The 20,686-nt window shown below is 43.1% G+C and overlaps 1 protein-coding gene across 1 annotated transcript in view; it reads right to left on the bottom strand.

Moving 5' to 3' along the window:
• LOC126249642 (transmembrane and coiled-coil domain-containing protein 4-like) overlaps positions 1 to 20,686 on the bottom strand; it is a 135,289-nt gene that overhangs the window by 3,623 nt on the left and 110,980 nt on the right. The window contains exon 10 of the mRNA XM_049951320.1: positions 20,477 to 20,610. Coding sequence (XP_049807277.1) covers positions 20,477 to 20,610 — 134 coding nt within the window. The remainder of the gene's footprint in view (positions 1 to 20,476; positions 20,611 to 20,686) is intronic.

The following is a 20,686-nucleotide window of genomic DNA, read 5'->3' as shown; positions in this document are numbered from 1 at the left end:
TTTTCAATTAATTCTGATAATCTCCTATTCTGAGTTAGGAATGGCTCTTCGCTGTCTCCTCAGGATGTGATTTGCTTACACCCACAGGAGCAGCTCTATAAGAACATTTACCCCGAGTTCTATGCTTTCAGGTAAATGGTCCAGGTTATAAGAAGCTATTTCAGCAGTAAAAGCATCCTGGTTTGCCCTTTTCAAATTCCAAGCTTCCAGTTATCTTCCTTCCTTCCTGTCTGATGGCAGGAAGACTAGGATTTAATGTCCTGTTGACACTGAGGTCATCAGAGACGGAGAACAAGCTCAGAGCGTTTCAAGGATGGAGAAGGAAGTCAACCATCCCCTTTCAAATGAACCATACAAGCATTTGTCTGGTGTGAATTAGGGGAATCATGGAAAACCTAAATCTGGATGGCCAGTCGTGGATTTGAACCACCGTCCTTCCACTGCACCCCTTCACTCTGTCCTTCCTGTCCAGTGACCTTTATCCAATCAATGCCGAGTAAGGACTGGTACTTCTCCTGTTTTGCAGAGAACCAATCACACTCATATACAGGGCGATTCAAAAATGCATGTAAATATTTTAAGGGTGTATTTGTGAGGTAAATATAAGACAAAAATGTTCTATAAATGTTTTTCCATAAACGTTTAATTCCAGAGTTATCGTTAAATACGAAAGTCATGTCCGTATCAAAACGACGGCAGTGCAAGCAGCAGGATGCCATATTCTGGTACGTAATTCACATACGTATCTCCCAACAGTTGATTCGAAACTGCATGAATAGTGTTTGTTTTTGTTTGCACGTGATGTTTACTCCTACTGTACGGAAGACGGCGCTGATGTTGTTGGTAACGGAAAAGTACGTCCTGTCGTTCATTCATCGTCGGAAGGCTAAAGGTTTCGTGCACATGATGTACTCAAACAGTGAGTATGCTGATATGCACCTTGTGTATGGTGCAGCAGATGGAAATGCACTTGCAGCAAGACGAAGGTACAGTGAGCTGTTTCCAGGAAGACGGTTACCAAGTCATCAGACGTTTGTATCTGTGGACAGACGTATGCGGGAGTATGGCATTCGTCCTGGGCCACATTCAGGTCGACCACTTGAGCATGCAGTGAACGTCGAGGAACATGTTTTGGACCTGGTAGACCAAGATCCATCTATCAGTACGAGACAAATTAGTGCAGCTGTACGACTTCCACAATCTACTGTATGGCGGCTGCTTCGGAGACAACAGTTGCATCCATTTCACCTGCAAAAAGTGCACGAATTGACACCTGAAGACTATCCTCGCCGTCAGCAATTCTGCCAGTGGTTACAAGAGCGTCATTTGAATGATCCAATGTTCATTCGGCGGATATTATTCACAGATGAGGCCATGTTTACTCGTGCGGGTGTAATCAATTCGCATAATATGCACCAGTGGGCTGTCGAGAATCCTGGCGCGAGAATTGTGCGTGGATATCAACATCAATTCTCCATAAACATTTGGTGTGGTATTGTGGGGAATTACTTACTCGGACCTCATGTTCTGCCTCCAAGGCTGAATGGGCACGCGTACTGCGAATTTTTGGAGGGAGAATTGCCTGGATTGTTACAGGATGTCCCTCTTGCAACACGAGCCACCATGTGGTTTATGCACGATGGTGCTCCCGCCCATTACAGCCGCAACGTAAGGGCGTACCTCAATTCTGCGTATCCACATCGATGGATAGGTCGCGGAGGACCAATTGCTTGGCCAGCCAGATCACCTGACCTGAACCCTTTAGACTTTTATTTATGGGGCCGACTAAAGACATTGGTGTATTCTTCTGCTGTACCGAACAGAGAAGTGCTACAACAAAGAATTGAAGGTGGTTGTGAAATTATTCGTGGAGAGTTGAACGGACTGTGTAATGTGCAGAGATCATTGATGCGACGAGCACGGGTCTGTCTGCAAGTTCAGGGACAGCATTTTGAACATGCATTGCATTAAGATTTGTGCAAATACAGTACAGTACAGTACAGTCTGTAAAATGCTTCAATTTTCCTTAGTTATTGTGCATTGCTGTAGTTCAATCAACAGGACCTAAATTAATACAGTGTTCGCGAGGAATTGTTTCAGTTTGTTACGTCACGTTTATTTATCAGTTTGCGTTGTTAGTCCAAATGCACTGTAATTAAACTGTGAACTCTGGGAATTAAATACCTTACGTTGTATTGAATGTATTATCCTGTTTTGTTCATAACTCTGTAATAAGCCAAGTATGGAAAAAATTGTATAGAACATTTTTGTCTTATATTTACCTCACAAATACACCCTTGAAATATTTACATGCATTTTTGAATCACCCTGTATAGGCTACTGTTATGATGAGGTTGCCTCTCCCAAAGAGATTTTAAAGCTACTGCCAACCTCCCTCATCTTCGCGGGGTGGAATCTGTGTACTGCTCCTGCCTGCATCTAATGTAATTGCACAGTCAAATGTGGCACCGTTACAAAATGCTTGCTTATCATGTATCTGGGGCAGAATGTGGTAACTAGTCTGATAATTACTTAAGTGGAAGTGGAAAACCACCTAGAAACACATCCCAGCTGGCTGGTACACTGGGCCCCATCAAACCACAAGGCAAGCTCGATACGGGACCACCGTGATTCCCCGCAACCCAGAAGTGAGCACTATCGCACGCTCAGCCATCGAGGTGTGTTTTCAGTTCTCTATCATCACTATTTTGAGAGTTTTTGGTTATTGTTATAATACTGAAAGTTACAACACTATGGTCACTAGTGGTCATGTACTGTTTAACCTCTCATGACGTACAATTATTAGCTGCTGTCTGATATGCCAGTGTAATGTTCCCTCCACCAGCCCTCTTTACAAATTTTATTACACTCAGATCTTTTGACATTACACCTCGTTCTCCTATGCACAAGCACCAACTTGGCATTTGCACTGACTCTTATAATGTGATACACGCTACGACACATTTTGCAACTCTTAATTTGTCAAGGTATGGGTTGATCATTATGAAGTACTGCATATACAGGATGAGTCACGTAAGACATAACGTCCCTTTTATTCTGTGAAGGGTTGAAGATATTGAAATGATGTTTTCGTTAAATGATAGTACACAGAGGGGAACCGAACTTAATTGTGTAGCATGGTTAATATCCCTATGTCTTGTATCAGTAGAAATAGTGAAGCAAATTTTTTTAATGTAACAATAACAACACACTATTTTTAATGATATCAGCAAGCTGTTGAAAAGACGAGTACAATGATATAACACTTGTTCCTCTTCGCAGTGCCACTTTTCACAAGAATATTTGAGAAATGTGTCAAACTGGAAGGCAAGGTAGATGGAATCAGCTATGGTGGTGTAAAGACTATAAAGCAAGACTAGAGAACAGCCGGGTACTTGCCTGTATTACTAGGACACCAATGTGAAAGGGCAGATTGAATAACACAGGATATGAGTTAGAATGTCATATATAATATGACTGTTCTGGTCTGCAATGCCTGAGAGGTGATAAATTTTCCAAATGCAACAACATTTACTAAACACACTGATGGAATGTACGGAACATGCACCACTGGTCAACAATAAAGGCAAGCTGGCTTTGTCACATACAACAACAATGGCCAAGGACTGTAAATATATGATGAGACAGTGTAGACCTTTACTCCATACCACACATGTTAAATGGAAACATGTACACACACTTTCTCATGCGTATTCTACCTATTGCACTAGAAGAGATACTACTGGATAAGTGACAGTGTTCCTTGGTTCCAATTGGACGGCAGTCCATCTCATACTTCCCACATTGTAACAAAAAAAATTTGAATGAATTTTAACAAATTTCTCAGATTCTTTTAGGGAAGATTTGAATGCCAATACTAACAAGCACTATATTTCATATACTAATTTTTTCAGAAGCTTTTGAATGTCATAAAAGAATTATACCATTTCATTTAAAATATATACATTTCCATTACTATCTTGGTTAACACAAGCATTAAGAATATTAACTATGCAACATAATTATGTGCCCTTCAGCATACTGTTGACACAAGGCTTAGGAATATTAACTATGCAACATAATTACATGCACCTCTGCATAATATTATTTGCCATAAACCTCATTTCAATTTCTTGAGGAGGAGGAGGATATTGGTGTTTAACGTCCCGTCGACAACGAGGTCATTAGAGATGGAGCACAAGCTCGGATTAGGGAAGGATGGGGAAGGAAGTCAGCCGTGCCCTTTCAAAGGAACCATCCCGGCATTTGCCTGGAGTGATCTAGTGAAATCATGGAAAACCTAAATCAGGACGGCCGGACGCGGGATTGAACCGTCGTCCTCCCAAATGCGAGTCCAGTGTGCTAACCACTGCGCCACCTCGCTCGGTCCCAATATCTTGAATCATTAACGAAATAAAGGGATGTTACATCTTATTCAATACACCCTGTATATACAGATTATATTTCACTTAACATTGTGGGGTATACATCTCTACCATAACGTTGCATGACATCACAGTTAAAAGTTTACAACAGTAATTATTTGATCTCATTCTTGTTCCTTGAGAGTTGAAATAATATAAAGTTCTTGGGTTCTTGGGTTTCCAGCTGAGTGTGTTTGCCAGAATTATATGACATTTTTCTGAGTGTCATTATCAACAACTTCTGGTGAAGTGAGAAAATGGTGTCTAAGCCAAGGTAGTCCACTCCTCCTAATGCCAGGCAGGATTGAGAGGAGGGCCTGCACTCTGATCCCAATGTGACCAGTCAGGACAGCCAGGAATTGTCTTGTCTGGATAACTCTTGGTTGTAAGTTCTCACAGTACATGGTGGCCAGTAAGGGGACCAGAGCAGAACTCAGCTGATTAACCCCCCCCCCTCCCCTCTCTCTCTCTCTCTCTCTCTCTCTCTCTCTCTCTCTCTCTCTCTCTCTCTCAGGCCAACAGTGGTACAAATTCTGATAGCTTCCTTCATTACTTTGGCCCAAAATCAATTAACACTATACGTAACTCTAGTTTGTTTTGAATTTTATCCAAACTGTGTTCAGCAAATGTTCAGTTACGTTTCTGGCCCAGGTGAACATAACTGGTGTGCTCATAAGGTGACCATACTGACCACAGAGCAAAGTTCTGCGGGAGACTGACATTCTTAGGGGAATTGTCATGCAAGTGTTTTGAGCTTACATGGGTGTAGGAGTAGGAGCCATGAGTAGAGTACAGAAGCATGGTGCTAAGTAGAGAGAATCTTGTGTGAAATAAAATTATCTACATGCAAGGGGAAGATAAATAAATAAATAAAATAAATAAAAAAACACTGCTGAGGGTGGAGCTTCCGTAGAATGAATTTCTGCTACTATAGGTGTGTATACCACAACTCATTGCCAGTTCAGTGCTGCCTGTGTTGTCGATCAGGCTTGTCCTGTTCTTCTGCAGCGACTGTTTTTGTTAGTGCAATTTTGTTCTTGTTTCAATTTTTATGACGGCAAGTTTAAGTGAACAATGTGTAGCTGTGAAATTTTGTTTTCCACTCAGTAAAAATGCTGCTGAAACTGCTTTAATGTTGAAAACAGCTCACCCAGATGACACTATGGGAAAAACTGAAGTGCAAGAGAAGTTTGCACGATTTAAAAATGGCGACATGTCGATTCATGACAAACCTGATTCTGGATGTCCATAACTGCCTGAATCAACTAAAATATTTAAAAAATTCGAGAGCTTGTGCTCACAGACCATCAACACGCAATTCATCAACTGTCAGAGATTAGTCGGTTACCTCGGAGATTGGTTCAGTGCATTTTAAGGACGATTTGGAAATGAAAAGGCTTGCTGCCACATGCCACGTGCATGAACAGCCATCTTTGTTAGACAGTTCTTGGCTACAAATGGAACGGGTCCGTGGCCTCATGCACCTTATTCACCTGACCTGGCTCCGTGCGACTTTTTCTTATTTCCACAAATGAAAAGGGGCAAGAAAGGACACTGATTTGATAACATTGAAGAAGTCAAGAAAAAAACGAGGGAGGAGCTGTTAGCCATTTCTGAAGAAGACTACACAAAAATGTTTCGAACAGTGGAAGCACTGGTGGGACAAATGTATTAGTTGTAATGGAGAGTATTTTGAAATGGATAAGGTTGTTCTGCAAACAGTTAGAAAATATATAGCTTTCGGCCAATAATTATTCCTTTTTTTTTTTTTTTTTTTCCGTACACACTCTGCATACCACTGTACGGTGCTTGGCGGAGGGTACCACATAAACTACTAATTATTTTCTTTCCTGTTACACTCGCAAACAGAGCAAGAGAAAAATGACTGTCTAAAGGCCTTCGTACAAGCCCTAATTTCTCACATCTTATCTTCGTGTTCCTTAATGTACACTAGTGGCAATACAATCAATTGGCAGTCAGCCTCAAATGCCAGTTCTCTAAATTTCCGCAATTGTGCCTCATGAAAATAGCATAGTTTTCTCTCCATGGATTCCCACTTGAGTCCTGAAGCATCTCTATAATACTTGTGTGCTGAGCGAACCTACCTGTAACAAATACTGCAGCACACCTCTGAATTGCTTCGCTGTCTTCCTTTAATCCAACCTGGCAGGGATCCCAAACACTATAACAGTACTCAGGAATGGGTCACACTAGCGTTCCACATGCCATCTCCTTTACGCATGAGGTACAGTTTCTCAAAAATCTCCCAATAAAACAAAGTCAAGCATTCACCCTACCTACTACCAACTTGACATGCTCATTCCATTTCATATCGCTTTTCAACATCACACCTAGATATTTAATCAGTGTGACTGTGTCAAGCTGCATCCTAGTAATGCTGTATTCGAAGATTACAGGCTTCCTTTTGTAAATAATTTAGGATTAAAGAGACGACTCACCGAAAGGCAGAAGCATCGAGCTGTCGATAGGAACACACAAAAAAAAGAAAACTTGCTACCTTTCATACTTATCCTTTGATGAGCCCCACACACACACACACACACACACACACACACACACACACACACACACACACACACCCTATGCCCCCTACATGGTACAGACTAGGCTAACATTGCCAACCCTATTTTGCGGCAGGTGGACTGGTTGTGGTGGGTGTAGTGTTGTGTGGGGAGAGGAGAGAGGGAGAAATGCTGTCAGTTTGCCAGCAAGGGGTGGTAGGCTTATGGGCTGGCACAATTGTAACAGCTGGTAAGAAGTGGCACACACTGAAGGCAACATGAGGACATGAATTAGGAGTGTGTGACAGGATGGAGGAAGGGGAAACTGATGTGTGGAGGGCATCGAGACAGTAGATTACCTGAGATTGAGGCCAGGACAATTACAAGAGCGGAGGATGTGTTGCAAGGACAACTCCCATCTGCATAGTTCAGAGAAGCTTGTGGTGGAGGGAAGGATCCACATGATTCAGGTTATGAAGCAACCACTGAAATTGAGAATCTTGTGCTCAGCTGCATTTGGTGCCATCAGATGGTCGACAATAGTTTGGTGGTGGCCATTCATCCTGGTGGACAATTGGTTGGTAGTCATAGCAACACAAAAGGCTGTTCGGTGTTTGCAGCAGTGTTGGTACATGACATGGCTGCTTTTACAGTTGTCATGACCTCTGATGGGCTACAGCAAGCCTGTGACAGGACTGGAATAAGAGGTGCAGGGTGTGTGGCTTGGGCAGGTCTTGCACCTCGGTCTGCCACAGGGATATGATCCCCATGGTAAGGGGTTGGGAGTGGGAGTGGCATTGGGATGGACTAGGAAGTTGTGTAGGTTGGGTGGGTGGGTGGGTGTTGGAACACTACTTAAGAAGGGTTTGGTAGGATGTCCTTCATTCCAGGGCATCCTAGACTAGTTTTGGGAGGAGGAAGGTTTCCTCTAGATGGCCCATAAGTAGGTTGGCATAGGATGATGTTTCGTGGGCACATATGGCTGTGCCACATGCTGCTGCTGCTGCTGTTGTTGTTGTTGTTGTTGTTGTGGTCTTCAGCTCTGGCAAAGGATGTTTGTTCAGTTGTTCCATTCCAAGGTGATACTGGATATTAGGTGATTTGGGGGGGGGGGGGGCGGTGCTCCTTTGTAGCTGATTCTTGGCGAGTGGTAGAAAGGGGGTGGGGGTGAGGATATGACAATGAAAATCCATTTGTAGACTAGGTTTGGGGGTACTGCTTGACTGTGAAGGCCTTTGGAGGCCTTCAGCATCCTGGGCAAGGGTGTTCTCATCACTGCAGATACATCATAAAAATGTGCCTATGCTGCAAGACAGTAGTCGAAACGCAGGTACTGGTGATGGTTAGTGGGTTTAATGTGGACAGAGATGTGGATTGAAGCATCACAGAGGTGGAGGTCAACATCCAGGATGGTGGTGCATTGGGGAGAGGAGGACCAGGTGAATCGGTTGGGAGAAAAGGTGTTGAGGTTGTAAAGGAATGGGGATAGGCTGTCTTGGCCCTCAACCAAGATGAGGAGGATATCATCAATGAACCTGCACCAGACTAGAGGTTTGAAGTTTTGCGAGGAGGAAGGTTTCCTCTAGATGGCCCATAAGTAGGTTGGCATAGGATGATGATTCGTGGGCACATATGGCTGTGCCACATGTTGTTGTTGTTGTGGTCTTCAGTCCTGAGACTGGTTTGATGCAGCTCTCCATGCTACTCTATCCTGTGCAAGCTTTTTCATCTCCCAGTACCTACTGCAGCCTACATCCTTCTGAATCTGCTTAGTGTATTCATCTCTTGGTCTCCCTCTACGATTTTTACCCTCCACACTGCCCTCCAGTACTAAATTGGTGATCCCTTGATGCCTCAGAACATGTCCTACCAACCGATCCTTTCTTCTAGTCAAGTTGTGCCACAAACTCCTCTTCTCCCCAATTCTATTCAATACCTCCTCATTAGTTATGTGATCTACCCATCTAATTTTCAGCATTCTTCTGTAGCACCACATTTCGAAAGCTTCTATTCTCTTCTTGTCTAAACTATTTATCGTCCATGTTTCACTTCCATACATGGCTACACTCCATACAAATACTTTCAGAAAAGACTTCCTGACACTTAAATCAATACTCGATGTTAACAAATTTCTCTTCTTCAGAAACACATTCCCTGCCATTGCTAGTCTACATTTTATATCCTCTCTACTTCGACCATCATCAGTTATTTTGATCCCCAAGCAAAACTGATTTACTATTTTAAGTGTCTCATTTCCTAATCTAATTACCTCAGCATCACCCGACTTAATTCGACTACATTCCATTATCCTCATTTTGTTGATGTTCATCTTATACCCTCCTTTCAAGACACTGTCCATTCTGTTCAACTGTTCTTCCAAGTCCTTTGCTGTCTCTGACAGAATTACAATGTCATCGGCGAACCTCAAAGTTTTTATTTCTTCTCCATGGATTTTAATACCTACTCCACATTTTTCTTTTGTTTCCTTTACTGCTTGCTGAAGATACAGATTGAATAACATAGGGGAGATGCAACAACCCTGTCTCACTCCCTTCCCAACCATAGCTTCCCTTTTATGCCCCTCGACTCTTATAACTGCCATCTGGTTTCTGTACAAATTGTGAATAGCCTTTCACTCCCTGTATTTCACCCCTGCCACCTTCAGAATTTGAAAGAGAGTATTACAGTCAACATTGTCAAAAACTTTCTCTAAGTCTACAAATGCTAGAAACGTAGGTTTGCCTTTCCTTAATCTTTCTTCTAAGATAAGTCGTAGGGTCAGTATTGCCTCACTTGTTCCAACATTTCTACCCAATCCAAACTGATCTTCCCCGAGGTTGGCTTCTACCAGTTTTTCCATTCGTCTGCAAAGAATTCGCGTTAGTATTTTGCAGCTGTGACTTATTAAACTGATAGTTCGGTAATTTTCACATCTGTCAACACCTGCTTTCTTTGGGATTGGAATTATTATATTCTTCTTGAAGTATGAGGGAATTTCGCCTGTCTCATACATCTTGCTCACCAGATGGTAGAGTTTTGTCAGGACTGCCTCTCCCAAGGCTGTCAGTAGTTCTAATGGAATGTTGTCTACTCCCGGGGCCTTATTTCGACTTAGGTCTTTCAGTGCTCTGTCAAACTCTTCACACAGTATATTATCTCCCATTTCATCTTCATCTACATCCTCTTCCATTTCCATAATACTGTCCTCAAGAACATCGCCCCTGTATAGAGCTCTTGATATTCATGCTAGTGGTTCTCTTTTCTCCAAAGGTCTCTTTCATTTTCCTGTAGGCAGTACCTATCTTACCCCTAGTGAGATAAGACTCTACATCCTTACATTTGTCCTCTAGCCATCCCTGCTTAGCCATTTTGCACTTCCTGTCGATCTCATTTTTGAGACGTTTGTATTCCTTTTTGCCTGCTTCACTTACTGCATTTTTGTATTTTCTCCTTTCATCAATTAAATTCAGTATCTCTTCTGTTACCCAAGTATTTCTACTAGCCCTCGTCTTTTTACCTACTTGATCCTCTGCTGCCTTCACTACTTCATCCCTCAGAGCTACCCATTCGTCTTCTACTGTATTTCTTTCCCCCATTCCTGTCAATTGTTCCCTTATGCCTTCCCTGAAACTCTGTACAACCTCTGGTTTAGTCAGTTTATCCACGTCCCATCTCCTTAAATTCCCACCTTTTTGCAATTTCTTCAGTTTTAATCTACAGTTCATAACCAATAGATTGTGGTCAGAGTCCACATCTGCCCCTGGAAATGTCCTACAATTTAAAACCTGGTTCCTAAATCTCCAGGATTCTTCCATGTATATAACCTTCTTTTATGATTCTTGAACCAAGTGTTAGCTATGATTAAGTTATGCTCTGTGCAAAATTCTACCAGACGGCTTCGTCTTCCATTCCTTAGCCCCAATCCATATCCACCTACTACGTTTCCTTCTCTTCCTTTTCATACTATCGAGTTCCAGTCACCCATGACTATTAAATTTTCGCCTTCCTTCACTACCTGAATAATTTCTTTTATCTCATCATACATTTCATCAATTTCTTCATCATCTGCAGAGCTAGTTGGCATATAAACTTGTACTGCTGTAGTAGGCATGGGCTTCGTGTCTATCTTGGCCACAATAATGCGTTCACTATGCTGTTTGTAGTAGCTTACCCGCACTCCTATTTTTTTTATTCATTATTAAACCTACTCCTGCATTACCCCTATTTGATTTTGTATTTATAACCCTGTATTCACCTGACCAAAAGTCTTGTTCCTCCTGCCACCGAACTTCGCTAATTCCCACTATATCTAACTTTAACCTATCCATTTCCCTTTTTAAATTTTCTAACCTACCTGCCCGATTAAGCGATCTGACATTCCATGTTCCGATCCGTAGAACGCCAGTAGTCCCCGTTCGGAGATCCGAATGGGGGACTATTTTACCTCCGGAATATTTTACCCAAGAGGACGCCATCATCATTTAACCATACAGTAAAGCTGCATGCCCTCGGAAAAATTACGGCTGTAGTTTCTCCTTGCTTTCAGCCGTTCGCAGTACCAGCACAGCAAGGCCGTTTTGGTTAGTGTTACAAGGCCAGATCAGTCAATCATCCAGACTGTTGCCCCTGCAACTACTGAAAAGGCTGCTGCCCCTCTTCAGGAACCACACGTTTGTCTGGCCTCTCAACAGATACCCCTCCGTTGTGGTTGCACCTACGGTATGGCCATCTGTATCGCTGAGGCATGCAAGCCTCCCCACCAACGGCAAGGTCCATGGTTAATGGGTGGGGGTGGGGGAGGGAGGGGGGTGCCACATATTTGTTTGTAAACCTTCCCTTCAAAGGGAAAGTAGTTGTGGATCAGTATACAGTTGGTAAGGTGTATAAGGAATGAAGGACATTGGGAGAGGTAGTGTCTGACAGTGGCAAGGCCATGGGCATGGGCACGAGGGATGTTGGTGTACAGGAAGGTGCCATCAACAGTGACGAGTAGCATCCAGGAGGTAAAGGGTGGGGATGGTGGGAATTCAGTGAACAAAGTGATTAGTATCTTTCATGTGGGAGGCTACATTTTGGGCAACTAGTTGGAGGTGTTGGTTAATGAAGGCCACAGTTCTTCCAGTGGGAGCACAATAGCCAGCTACAATAGGGCAGCCAGGATTGTTGAATTCGTGGATTTTGAGGAGCATGTAGAAGGTGGGTGTGTGGGGCTTTGTTGGGGTCAGGAGGGAGATGGACTCAGGTGAGAGGATCTGGGAAGGGCTTACGGGTTTTAGTAGGGACTGGAGGTTAGCCTGGACTTCCAGTATGGGATACTCCTGCTGAGCTTGTAGGTGGAGGAGTCAGGCAGTTGGTGGAGGTCCTCCATCAGGTAGTCACTGCGGCTTATCAAAACATCGGTGAAGCCTTTTTCTGCAGGGAGGATGATTAGGTCTATATCTGTTTTGAGGTCGTGTTGACTTTCTTTTCTTCTGCCAAAAAGTTAGTGTTCTTAGGAAGGGAACTGGGGAAGGAAGGTGAGGCCAAGTCGGAGGTAAGGAGCTCCTGGAAGCTGACTAGGCGGTTGTTAGGTGGGAGGGTCACAGTTAGATGGTGGTATGAACTGGGAGAGCCAATGTTCATTGATGAGTACGGTTGGCTTTGGTTGGAGGGATTGGTGGCACATAAGTGTTTCCACTCTATGGATAAGGAGGAGGAGTGTAGGACTTTGACAAGTCCACCATGGTTCAGTTTGGCGGCGGGGATGAAGGTTAGAACTTTGGACAGAATTGGTTGGTTGATTTGGAGGAGGGGCCGAACCAGTGAGCTCATCAGTCCGATTGGATTAGGGAAGAATGGGAAAGGAAGTTGGCCGTGCCTTCTCAAAGGAATCATCCCAGCATTTGCCTGAAGCGATTCAGGGAAATCACAGAAAACCTAAATCAGGATAGCCTGATGTGTGTTTGAACTGTCATCCTCCCAAATGCGAGTCCAGGGTGCTAACCACTGGGCCACCTCACTCAGTTTTGGATAGGACTGAAACTTCTGTGGAACTAAGAGTTTTGGTGGAGAGGTTAACAACAGTGTTTTGGGTTGGCTTGTATCATGGATTTTACGGGGTGTTGGGAGGGAGTTGTAGAGGACGTGGTGAATGGAGGTTTTTTTTTTTTTGGGGGGGGGGGGGGGGGGGTTTAAGGGCACTCAACTACTGAGGTCATTAGCGCCCAGTCACAATTGTTAGAGCACATAGAATCTAGTAAAACTCAAGGGGGAGAGGGGGGGGGACACCAGAAAGTTCTTACAAAGATGCAGATAAAATAAGTGAAGGAGTTAGATGTCTTTGGACAAGCCAGTCAAAGTAATGAAACGAAGAACACGAGCAGCTGCTCGAGCGTCATCAGCTAAAATATCCTGTAAAGTAGATGGCAGAGACAGAACAACACAAGATTGACTAAAACGGGGACACGACAATAAAACATGGCACACTGTTAATGCATGACCACAAGGGCACTGCGGGGCTGGGTCACCGGAGAGCAGGTAGTGGTGGCTAAACCGGCAATGCCCAATCCGCAACCTGGTCAGAAGGACCTCTTCTCGCCGAGATGGTCGGGAGGAGGTTGTCCAAGCAGTTGTGAACGGTTTTACTGCCCGGACCTTGTTTCCTTGAAGTGATGACCAAGTATCCCACCACAAAGACACAAGCCTCTTACAAACAACCCCACTAATGTCAGACGACAGGACACAATGGAAGGCTGGCCGAGGCAGGAGGACTGCAGTCTTGGCTGCAGCATCAGCAGCCTCATTCCCAGGCACTCCTACATGGCCGGGAACCCACAGAAAGCTGACAGGAGAGCCATCAGCAGCAGAAGAATGGAGGGACTGCTGGATCCGTTGCACCAAGGGATGGACCGGATATGGAGCTCCAAGGTTCTGAAGAGCACTGAGTGAATCAGAGCAGAGTACATACGATGAATGGCGGTGGCGGCGGGCATACTGAACGGCCTGATGGAGAGCAAAAAGCTCGGCCGTAAAGCTGGAACACTGGTCGAGGAGCCGGTATTTAAAGGTGCTGGCCCCGACGACAAAGGCACAGCCGACACCATCGTCAGTTTTGGAGCCATCAGTGTAAATAAAGGTGTGACTGGCATGTCGCGCACGAAGTTCGACAAACCGTGAGCAATACACTGCAGCCGGAGCAAATGGAGGTTGTCAACTAGGCAGGGCCTGGGTGCTATGAGAAGTTGACTAGGGGATTCACTCTGTGACAGACCAAGGTGCAAAACCTGCCCAAGCAATACACCTAGATCCTCCTACTCAAGTCCTGTCACAGGCGTACTCTACGTCAGATGCCATGCTTGCTGTGAACACAGCCATGTCATATACCAACACTGCTGCATACACTGCACTGTCTTTTATGTTGGTACGACTACCAACAAGCTGTCCTCCAGGGTGAATGTGCAGAGCCAAACTGTTGTCAAGAACAAAGTTAACTACCTGATGACACAACATGCAGATGAACACAACATGCTCAATTTCAATGGCTGCTACACAACTTGACCCATCTGAATTCTTCCCTCCACCACCAGCTTCTCTGAACTATGTAGATGGGAGCTGTCCTTACAGCACATCCTCTACTCCCATAATTGTTCTGGCCTCAATCTCAGGTAACCCAGTGTCCCCACACCCTCCACCCAGCAGTTTCGCCTTCCTCTATCCTGTCATCACCTTCCAATTCACGTCCCCAAGTCACCTTAAGCATATGACACTCCCCACTGGCTGTTACAATTGTGCCAGCCCCTATACTTGCCACCCCTAGCTCATGCATTGCTAAAAATGCTCCATAAAAAAAGCTGGCCATTGTTGGAGACAACAGAGAACCCATAGACATGTTTTTTTATGGAACATTTTGAGGAATGTGCATTGAATTCAGCTCCCCTTCATTCAACTTCATTTTATTGTTACGTTGATGACACATTTATGGTCTGACCACACAGCGTAGAAGCTCTTGAGCACTTCCAGGAACATATAAAAAGCATGCACCTAGACATCCAGTTCACCGTCAAGACAGAAAAAGAGGGAAGGATGCTACTTTTAGACGCTGTGATACAACAAAAGTCAGATGGACGTTTTGACCACACAGGGTACTGCAAGCTGATTCACACTGATTTATATCTGAGTGTCCAGAGCTTTCACCATCTGCTACAGAAGATAGCAGCTTTGAATACACAGGTACACAGAGCAAACACCATTTCTGACGAACACCACTTGGAGTCTGAAATCATTCACCTGAAGTATGTGTTCTGCAAGAATGGCTATTGGTCATGTATTGTTTACATGTTCTGCAAGAATGGCTATTGGTCGTGTGTTGTTAAGTCAGCATTCTCCTAGAAAAGGAAATGTGAAAATGTTAGCCACCTTCAGACAATCTAGCGTATCGTCAATTCGTGGAAGAGGGTAAACGTCCTTTTTAGTTATCTTATTAAGCTTCCTGTAATCGAAACAAAAGCGTCAACTGTCATCCTTCTTCCTGACGAGGACTACTGGTGATGACCATGGGCTCTGCGAAGGGTAAATGATGTCATTCTTCATCATTTTCTGTACCTCGTCGTGAATTATTCGATGTTCCGTTGCTGACACATGGTATGCTCTTTGGCTTATTGGTTGATGGTCTCCTGTGCTAATCCGGTGCTTCACCGTCGATTTGTCTAATTTGCTGTTCACCTGTGGATTGAAGCATTCACAGAAGTCTCATAGTGGTAGCGCTAATTTTGCCCACAGACTCGGCATGGAAGGCTTCTATGACGCTCAGCTGTTCTTCAATGAACAGCTCAGCGTTTGCTACGCACATGCGTCTTGTAATGATCTGTGGTTCTTGGTGACAGTTAACTATCCACAATTCACTGAATCCGTTCTTAAACGAGATGACAGATGCTGGGTGACCAAGTTATTCTTCAGTGGTATGCTTCTCTTACATTCCACTACAAGATCCATGGGTTGATGCGTGGCACAACATGTGACAGTTACCTTTCTAGCGCTGACTGCAGGAATGACCACTTCATCCAGCACACAGTCTCCATACACTCGGATGCGCATCTTCCTGTCCACAGTATCTCATCTCGTCTAGCATTATCTTCAAGCGACCACAATCTATAATTGCCTGAGAAGCTTTCAGAAAGTCCCATCCGAGAATGACGTCATGACCACACTCTTGTAAGACAATAAATTCTGAGGGCTGTGTACGGCCACTTATACCCACACGAATGGTATATCTTTCTGAAGGTTTTACATATTTCCTATTATACACCTTCAGCATAGATATTTTGTTGTCAACGAATACGGTTTTCTGCAATTGGCGACTGTACTTCTCCGAAATGACTGAATATGATGCTTCAGAGTCCACAAGAACTTGGGCTTGTCGGCCATCGATGAGGATATCGACGTAGTTTCCTTTCATCTTTGTAGTGATCGGCGGCGGAGGATTTTTCTCTTCGGTGGCCTCACCTCCAAGGTAGGTTGCACCCTTTAGTTTTCCAGGTTGTGGCGGCTAGGTGATCAGCTGGAGCTTCTAAAGGGCAATTGAGACCTTGATTGGCGTGTTGGGGAGTGTCCTCTTCAGCGGCTAGTTTGCAGCGATGGTGACCTATGTCGTCCTGCACCCACATCTTCTTATTCATCTTCGTCGTCCCAGAGTTGGTGTCTTCTGGCACGGGCGTCATCAAATATCCATCGCCTTTCTCGACAATAATGTACCACATGTCCTGGGTCTTGACTTTTTCACCATTTTAAAGGGAAATGAAGGACGAGAGATTGGGTTCAATGTCTGTTCCACTTCCTCCCTTATGACCTCTCGAAGTGTCTTGGTTTTTGCTCGCTGTGAAATCCAAGTGCCTTCTGAACTTCCACACTTGTGAAATCAGTTGCTTCCTCCATCACAGACATCGATACGATGTTTGGAATCCATTCAAACTTCTTGCATGTAATTCTTTTTTGATGCATTGTCTCGGTATACTGGCACCATTTTATGAAGTCGTCTGCTGTTGGAACCTCCTTCAGGAGTAGGGCTTGATACACGTCCTCAGCAACACCTTTCATGAGATATGCAACCTTATCTTCCTCCTTCATTATAGGATCCACTATTTTACACAGCTCCAAGACATTTTGAATATAGGATGCTGTAGTTTCTCCTGGATGCTGTGCCCTGCATCTTTATCTTCAGCCTCGCACTTCTGTCGTCGTGTGTCTCCGAAATACTTGCGCAGTTCCACCTGGAATACTTCCCAGTTTGTGAACTTCTTCTCATTGTTCTCATACCATTGCTTGGCAGTGCCCTCCAAGTAAAAAAATACGTTAGCCAAACACACGGTGTCATCCCATTTGTTAAATTTGGCTATATGCTCATATACCTTCAGCCATTTGTTTGGATCTTGGCCATCGTCACCAGAGAATCCGGAACGATGTCTCATGTGGTGGCACACAGTTGCTGTCATCGTAATGTCCTCTTCTTCTTCTGTCTCTGATAGACTGCGATCTGTTGAATATGGCTTGAACTTGGGTTTCTCGCCACGTAAACGACGGTTCTGTCGTGGCCAGATGGGAGCCACTGTGTCGTCGATAATGTGCGCTATCACAAGTTCCAATACCCAGTGCCTTCACAAGAATAATATCATGTAGGAGAAGCTGTAATTAGATGAATGACGAACACTAACTTCACTTAACAAAGGTTTATTCAGCACTTGCACATACAAGAGCGCAGAGCAAACTCCCTCTGGCCAGAACACATAAAGTATACATACAGCTACAGAACATTCCAGTACAATGATTCTTGACATTTGTGGATACTTCTAGAATGTACTTGACCGAATATAGAAATTAAAATTGTACAGTCCAGGTGAGTTTTGGACTCATGACCTTCCATGCAACAGTTTAGTATCATAACCACTACACCACGGTGCTACTCAGCTTCTTCTGCGAGAATATTTATAATTTTCCCACAATATACGCATTTCGGAAAAACGTTTGTGGAGAAAAAAAATGACGTTGGCATGATGACCATCCCATGTTACTCAGCAGATTTGAACTGGTAAATGTGTAAAAGTCGGAACAATTCATGCTGTATCTCCTGTTGCTGCCAAGCTGTACTTGGTATGGTGGTTGGTGGGACTAACTAGGTTTGTTCGAATAAAGATTCATGACCAATCGCAATGATTTTCAAACTGTATCTACTGTGTAAATGCAGTTTCATGATTGTTGTGATCATCTACACACTTTTGTCGAACCACATTTAGCAGGTTTTGGCATTTTTCCACTTTTAGTGCTAGTTGACACCATCATTCACTTTGCATTTCAGTTTAAACACAATGCTAGTTATATATTTTTCCATGCTGAGCAAACTGTGTTTCGAGAATTTATTCTCGTTGTCTAGTGCAGTATTTACGTATGTATTTTTTATGATATTACACAAACAATGAGAGTGATAGTGTGTGTGTGTGTGTGTGTGTGTGTGTGTGTGTGTGTGTGTGTGTGTGTGTGTGTGTGTGGTTTTCCACATAACTGAGGAGGCACAGTACCCAATAACCTCGAAGACACCTACAGTGTAAGAGACACAGAATAACACGTGTTCAAACACCACACAAAAAGCATAAGTACATATTTGCACTTGACAATGATAAAAAATTCTCAAAACGTGTCATGCTAAGCATGAAAAAATATGTAACTAGTGCAGTATTTCATTATTTAAATAAGGCCTTCAAAAACCTATGAAATTGAGTCAAACAAAAAATGGTTCTGAGCACTATGGGACTTAACATCTGTGGTCATCAGTCCCCTAGAACATAGAACTACTTAAACCTAACTAACCTAAGGACATCACACACATCCATGCCCAAGGCAGGATTCGAACCTGCGACCGTAGCAGTCGCGCGGTTCCGGACTGCGCGCCTAGAACCGCTAGACCACCGCGGCCGGATTGAGTCAAACATTCCTGCTTCCCAGACAGTTACCAGTTCCAATTACATCAGCTGTTTTTATTGGATAATAGCCCTTTATTAGATAATAAACATGTTGCTGACAAGTCATTTGATGCCTGTTATGTACATATGTCATACATACAGTGCAAAAATGCAAGCGGGTATCCTATATGTAACTTTTACAGCTTAAAACGTTATTTCCCACATTTTGCACAATTTTTTTGAAGACCCTTGAAAAGTGTTATAGCTGGGTTTCACTGTTTATTATAAGTGCAGAATATGACTGTGATATGTCACAAATGTTTTACATAGTACATATCTAACTTAAAATCAGTTTCATGTTGTCGGCTGCAAACTCATATATTCATGTTTCTCAACAGAGTCATGGCATTTGAATCCATTATCAATGACTACAATTTACTGTTGTTACAGCATTAAGCAAACTGAATAACCATAATATGTTATCCTCACAGCTCCATATTGCTGAATTGGAAGAAATCTGACCACTTCAAGTTAACAGCACACTACACCATTTGTTGCCAATTTTGAAAATCAACTGTGCTTTCGAGCATTAGCTGATTTAGTGCCACTGCTGAACCTTTTGTTTCATTATGCTGTGTTTTGGGTGTTCTGTGTGAACACATCTATATTAGAATTAATTTGCCTACTGTAGAAATATATACAGTTGCAGATTATTTGTCCATTTTTAAAGTCAATTCAGTTCTGACTACATTTAGATTCAGGCGAACTACAGTTCACATGTACTAATTTAAAAGAGAGAGAGAGAGAGAGAGAGAGAGAGAGAGAGAGAGAGAGAGAAGAGGCAAGGAAGGGACACAGGATGCAGTCCCATAGTTGGCAGCATGATGAAATTTGCTGACTGCTCACCACTATCCTCCCCATATTTGGCCACCCTGGTGCCACTGCACTCCATCCTACACTTCTGAAATCGTCAAATACATCTGCATGCTATCTCAGCTACCAAAACTTCACCTGTATGTAAGACAACCCCTACATTAAGCTATTACGTAATGTAACAACAACAATTTCCTCAACAATCAAAGTTTATGTATCAGCAAATTTAAGACACCCTACATTTTTTGAATGACAAAAATGAGAAGAACCTCGCCTTATAGTGGATAAATATGATGTGTGGTGAGTGGTTACCTTAACTCCTTTTATTATTTACATTCCATTCAGTCAGTACTCTACAGTATCAGTTTAAAATGTATGTAAATAAAAATGTGATCTTCAGTAAAGACTGAAATGCTATGACAAATGGCAAAATTAATCTTTCCAGAGTGAAAATACATGAAGGCATTTTTCCTCCAATATGAAGGCTGCACAGAGAAATTTTACTGAAATATCTTCACACATGAAATGCACCTGAGTGTTAAAACACTAAATCCAAATGCAAAAGTTAACAACTGCACGGATTCTGTATCACCGTAACTTTTGACACATAAATTTTTAGTAGCAGATATACCACAAAAATTATACTCTTGTGAATAATGAAGGCAACATTTATAAAATGAGAATACTTAAAACATTTTATTGAAGCCCTGTTTACAAATATTTTGATTACCTTTGTCGGAGGGCCGTATGCAATTTCAGATGAAGATTTCTTTAATGCAGAGACTGTGTCTGGATCCACTTCCTTTGTACGAATGCCTATGGCTTTCAGAATTGCATCTAGTTTGTCTGGATAGTCTCTGTGCCCTGAAAAAATTAAAGTCATTAAAACATTTCTAGTAGAAATACCCATATTTTGCAACACAGGTAAACACATGAAAGT

The sequence above is a fragment of the Schistocerca nitens genome, chromosome 3, assembly GCF_023898315.1.
Source record: "Schistocerca nitens isolate TAMUIC-IGC-003100 chromosome 3, iqSchNite1.1, whole genome shotgun sequence".
NCBI lineage: Eukaryota > Metazoa > Arthropoda > Insecta > Orthoptera > Acrididae > Schistocerca > Schistocerca nitens.
Note: the sequence above shows the minus strand (reverse complement) of the source record. Positions and strands in the feature narration are given on the sequence as shown.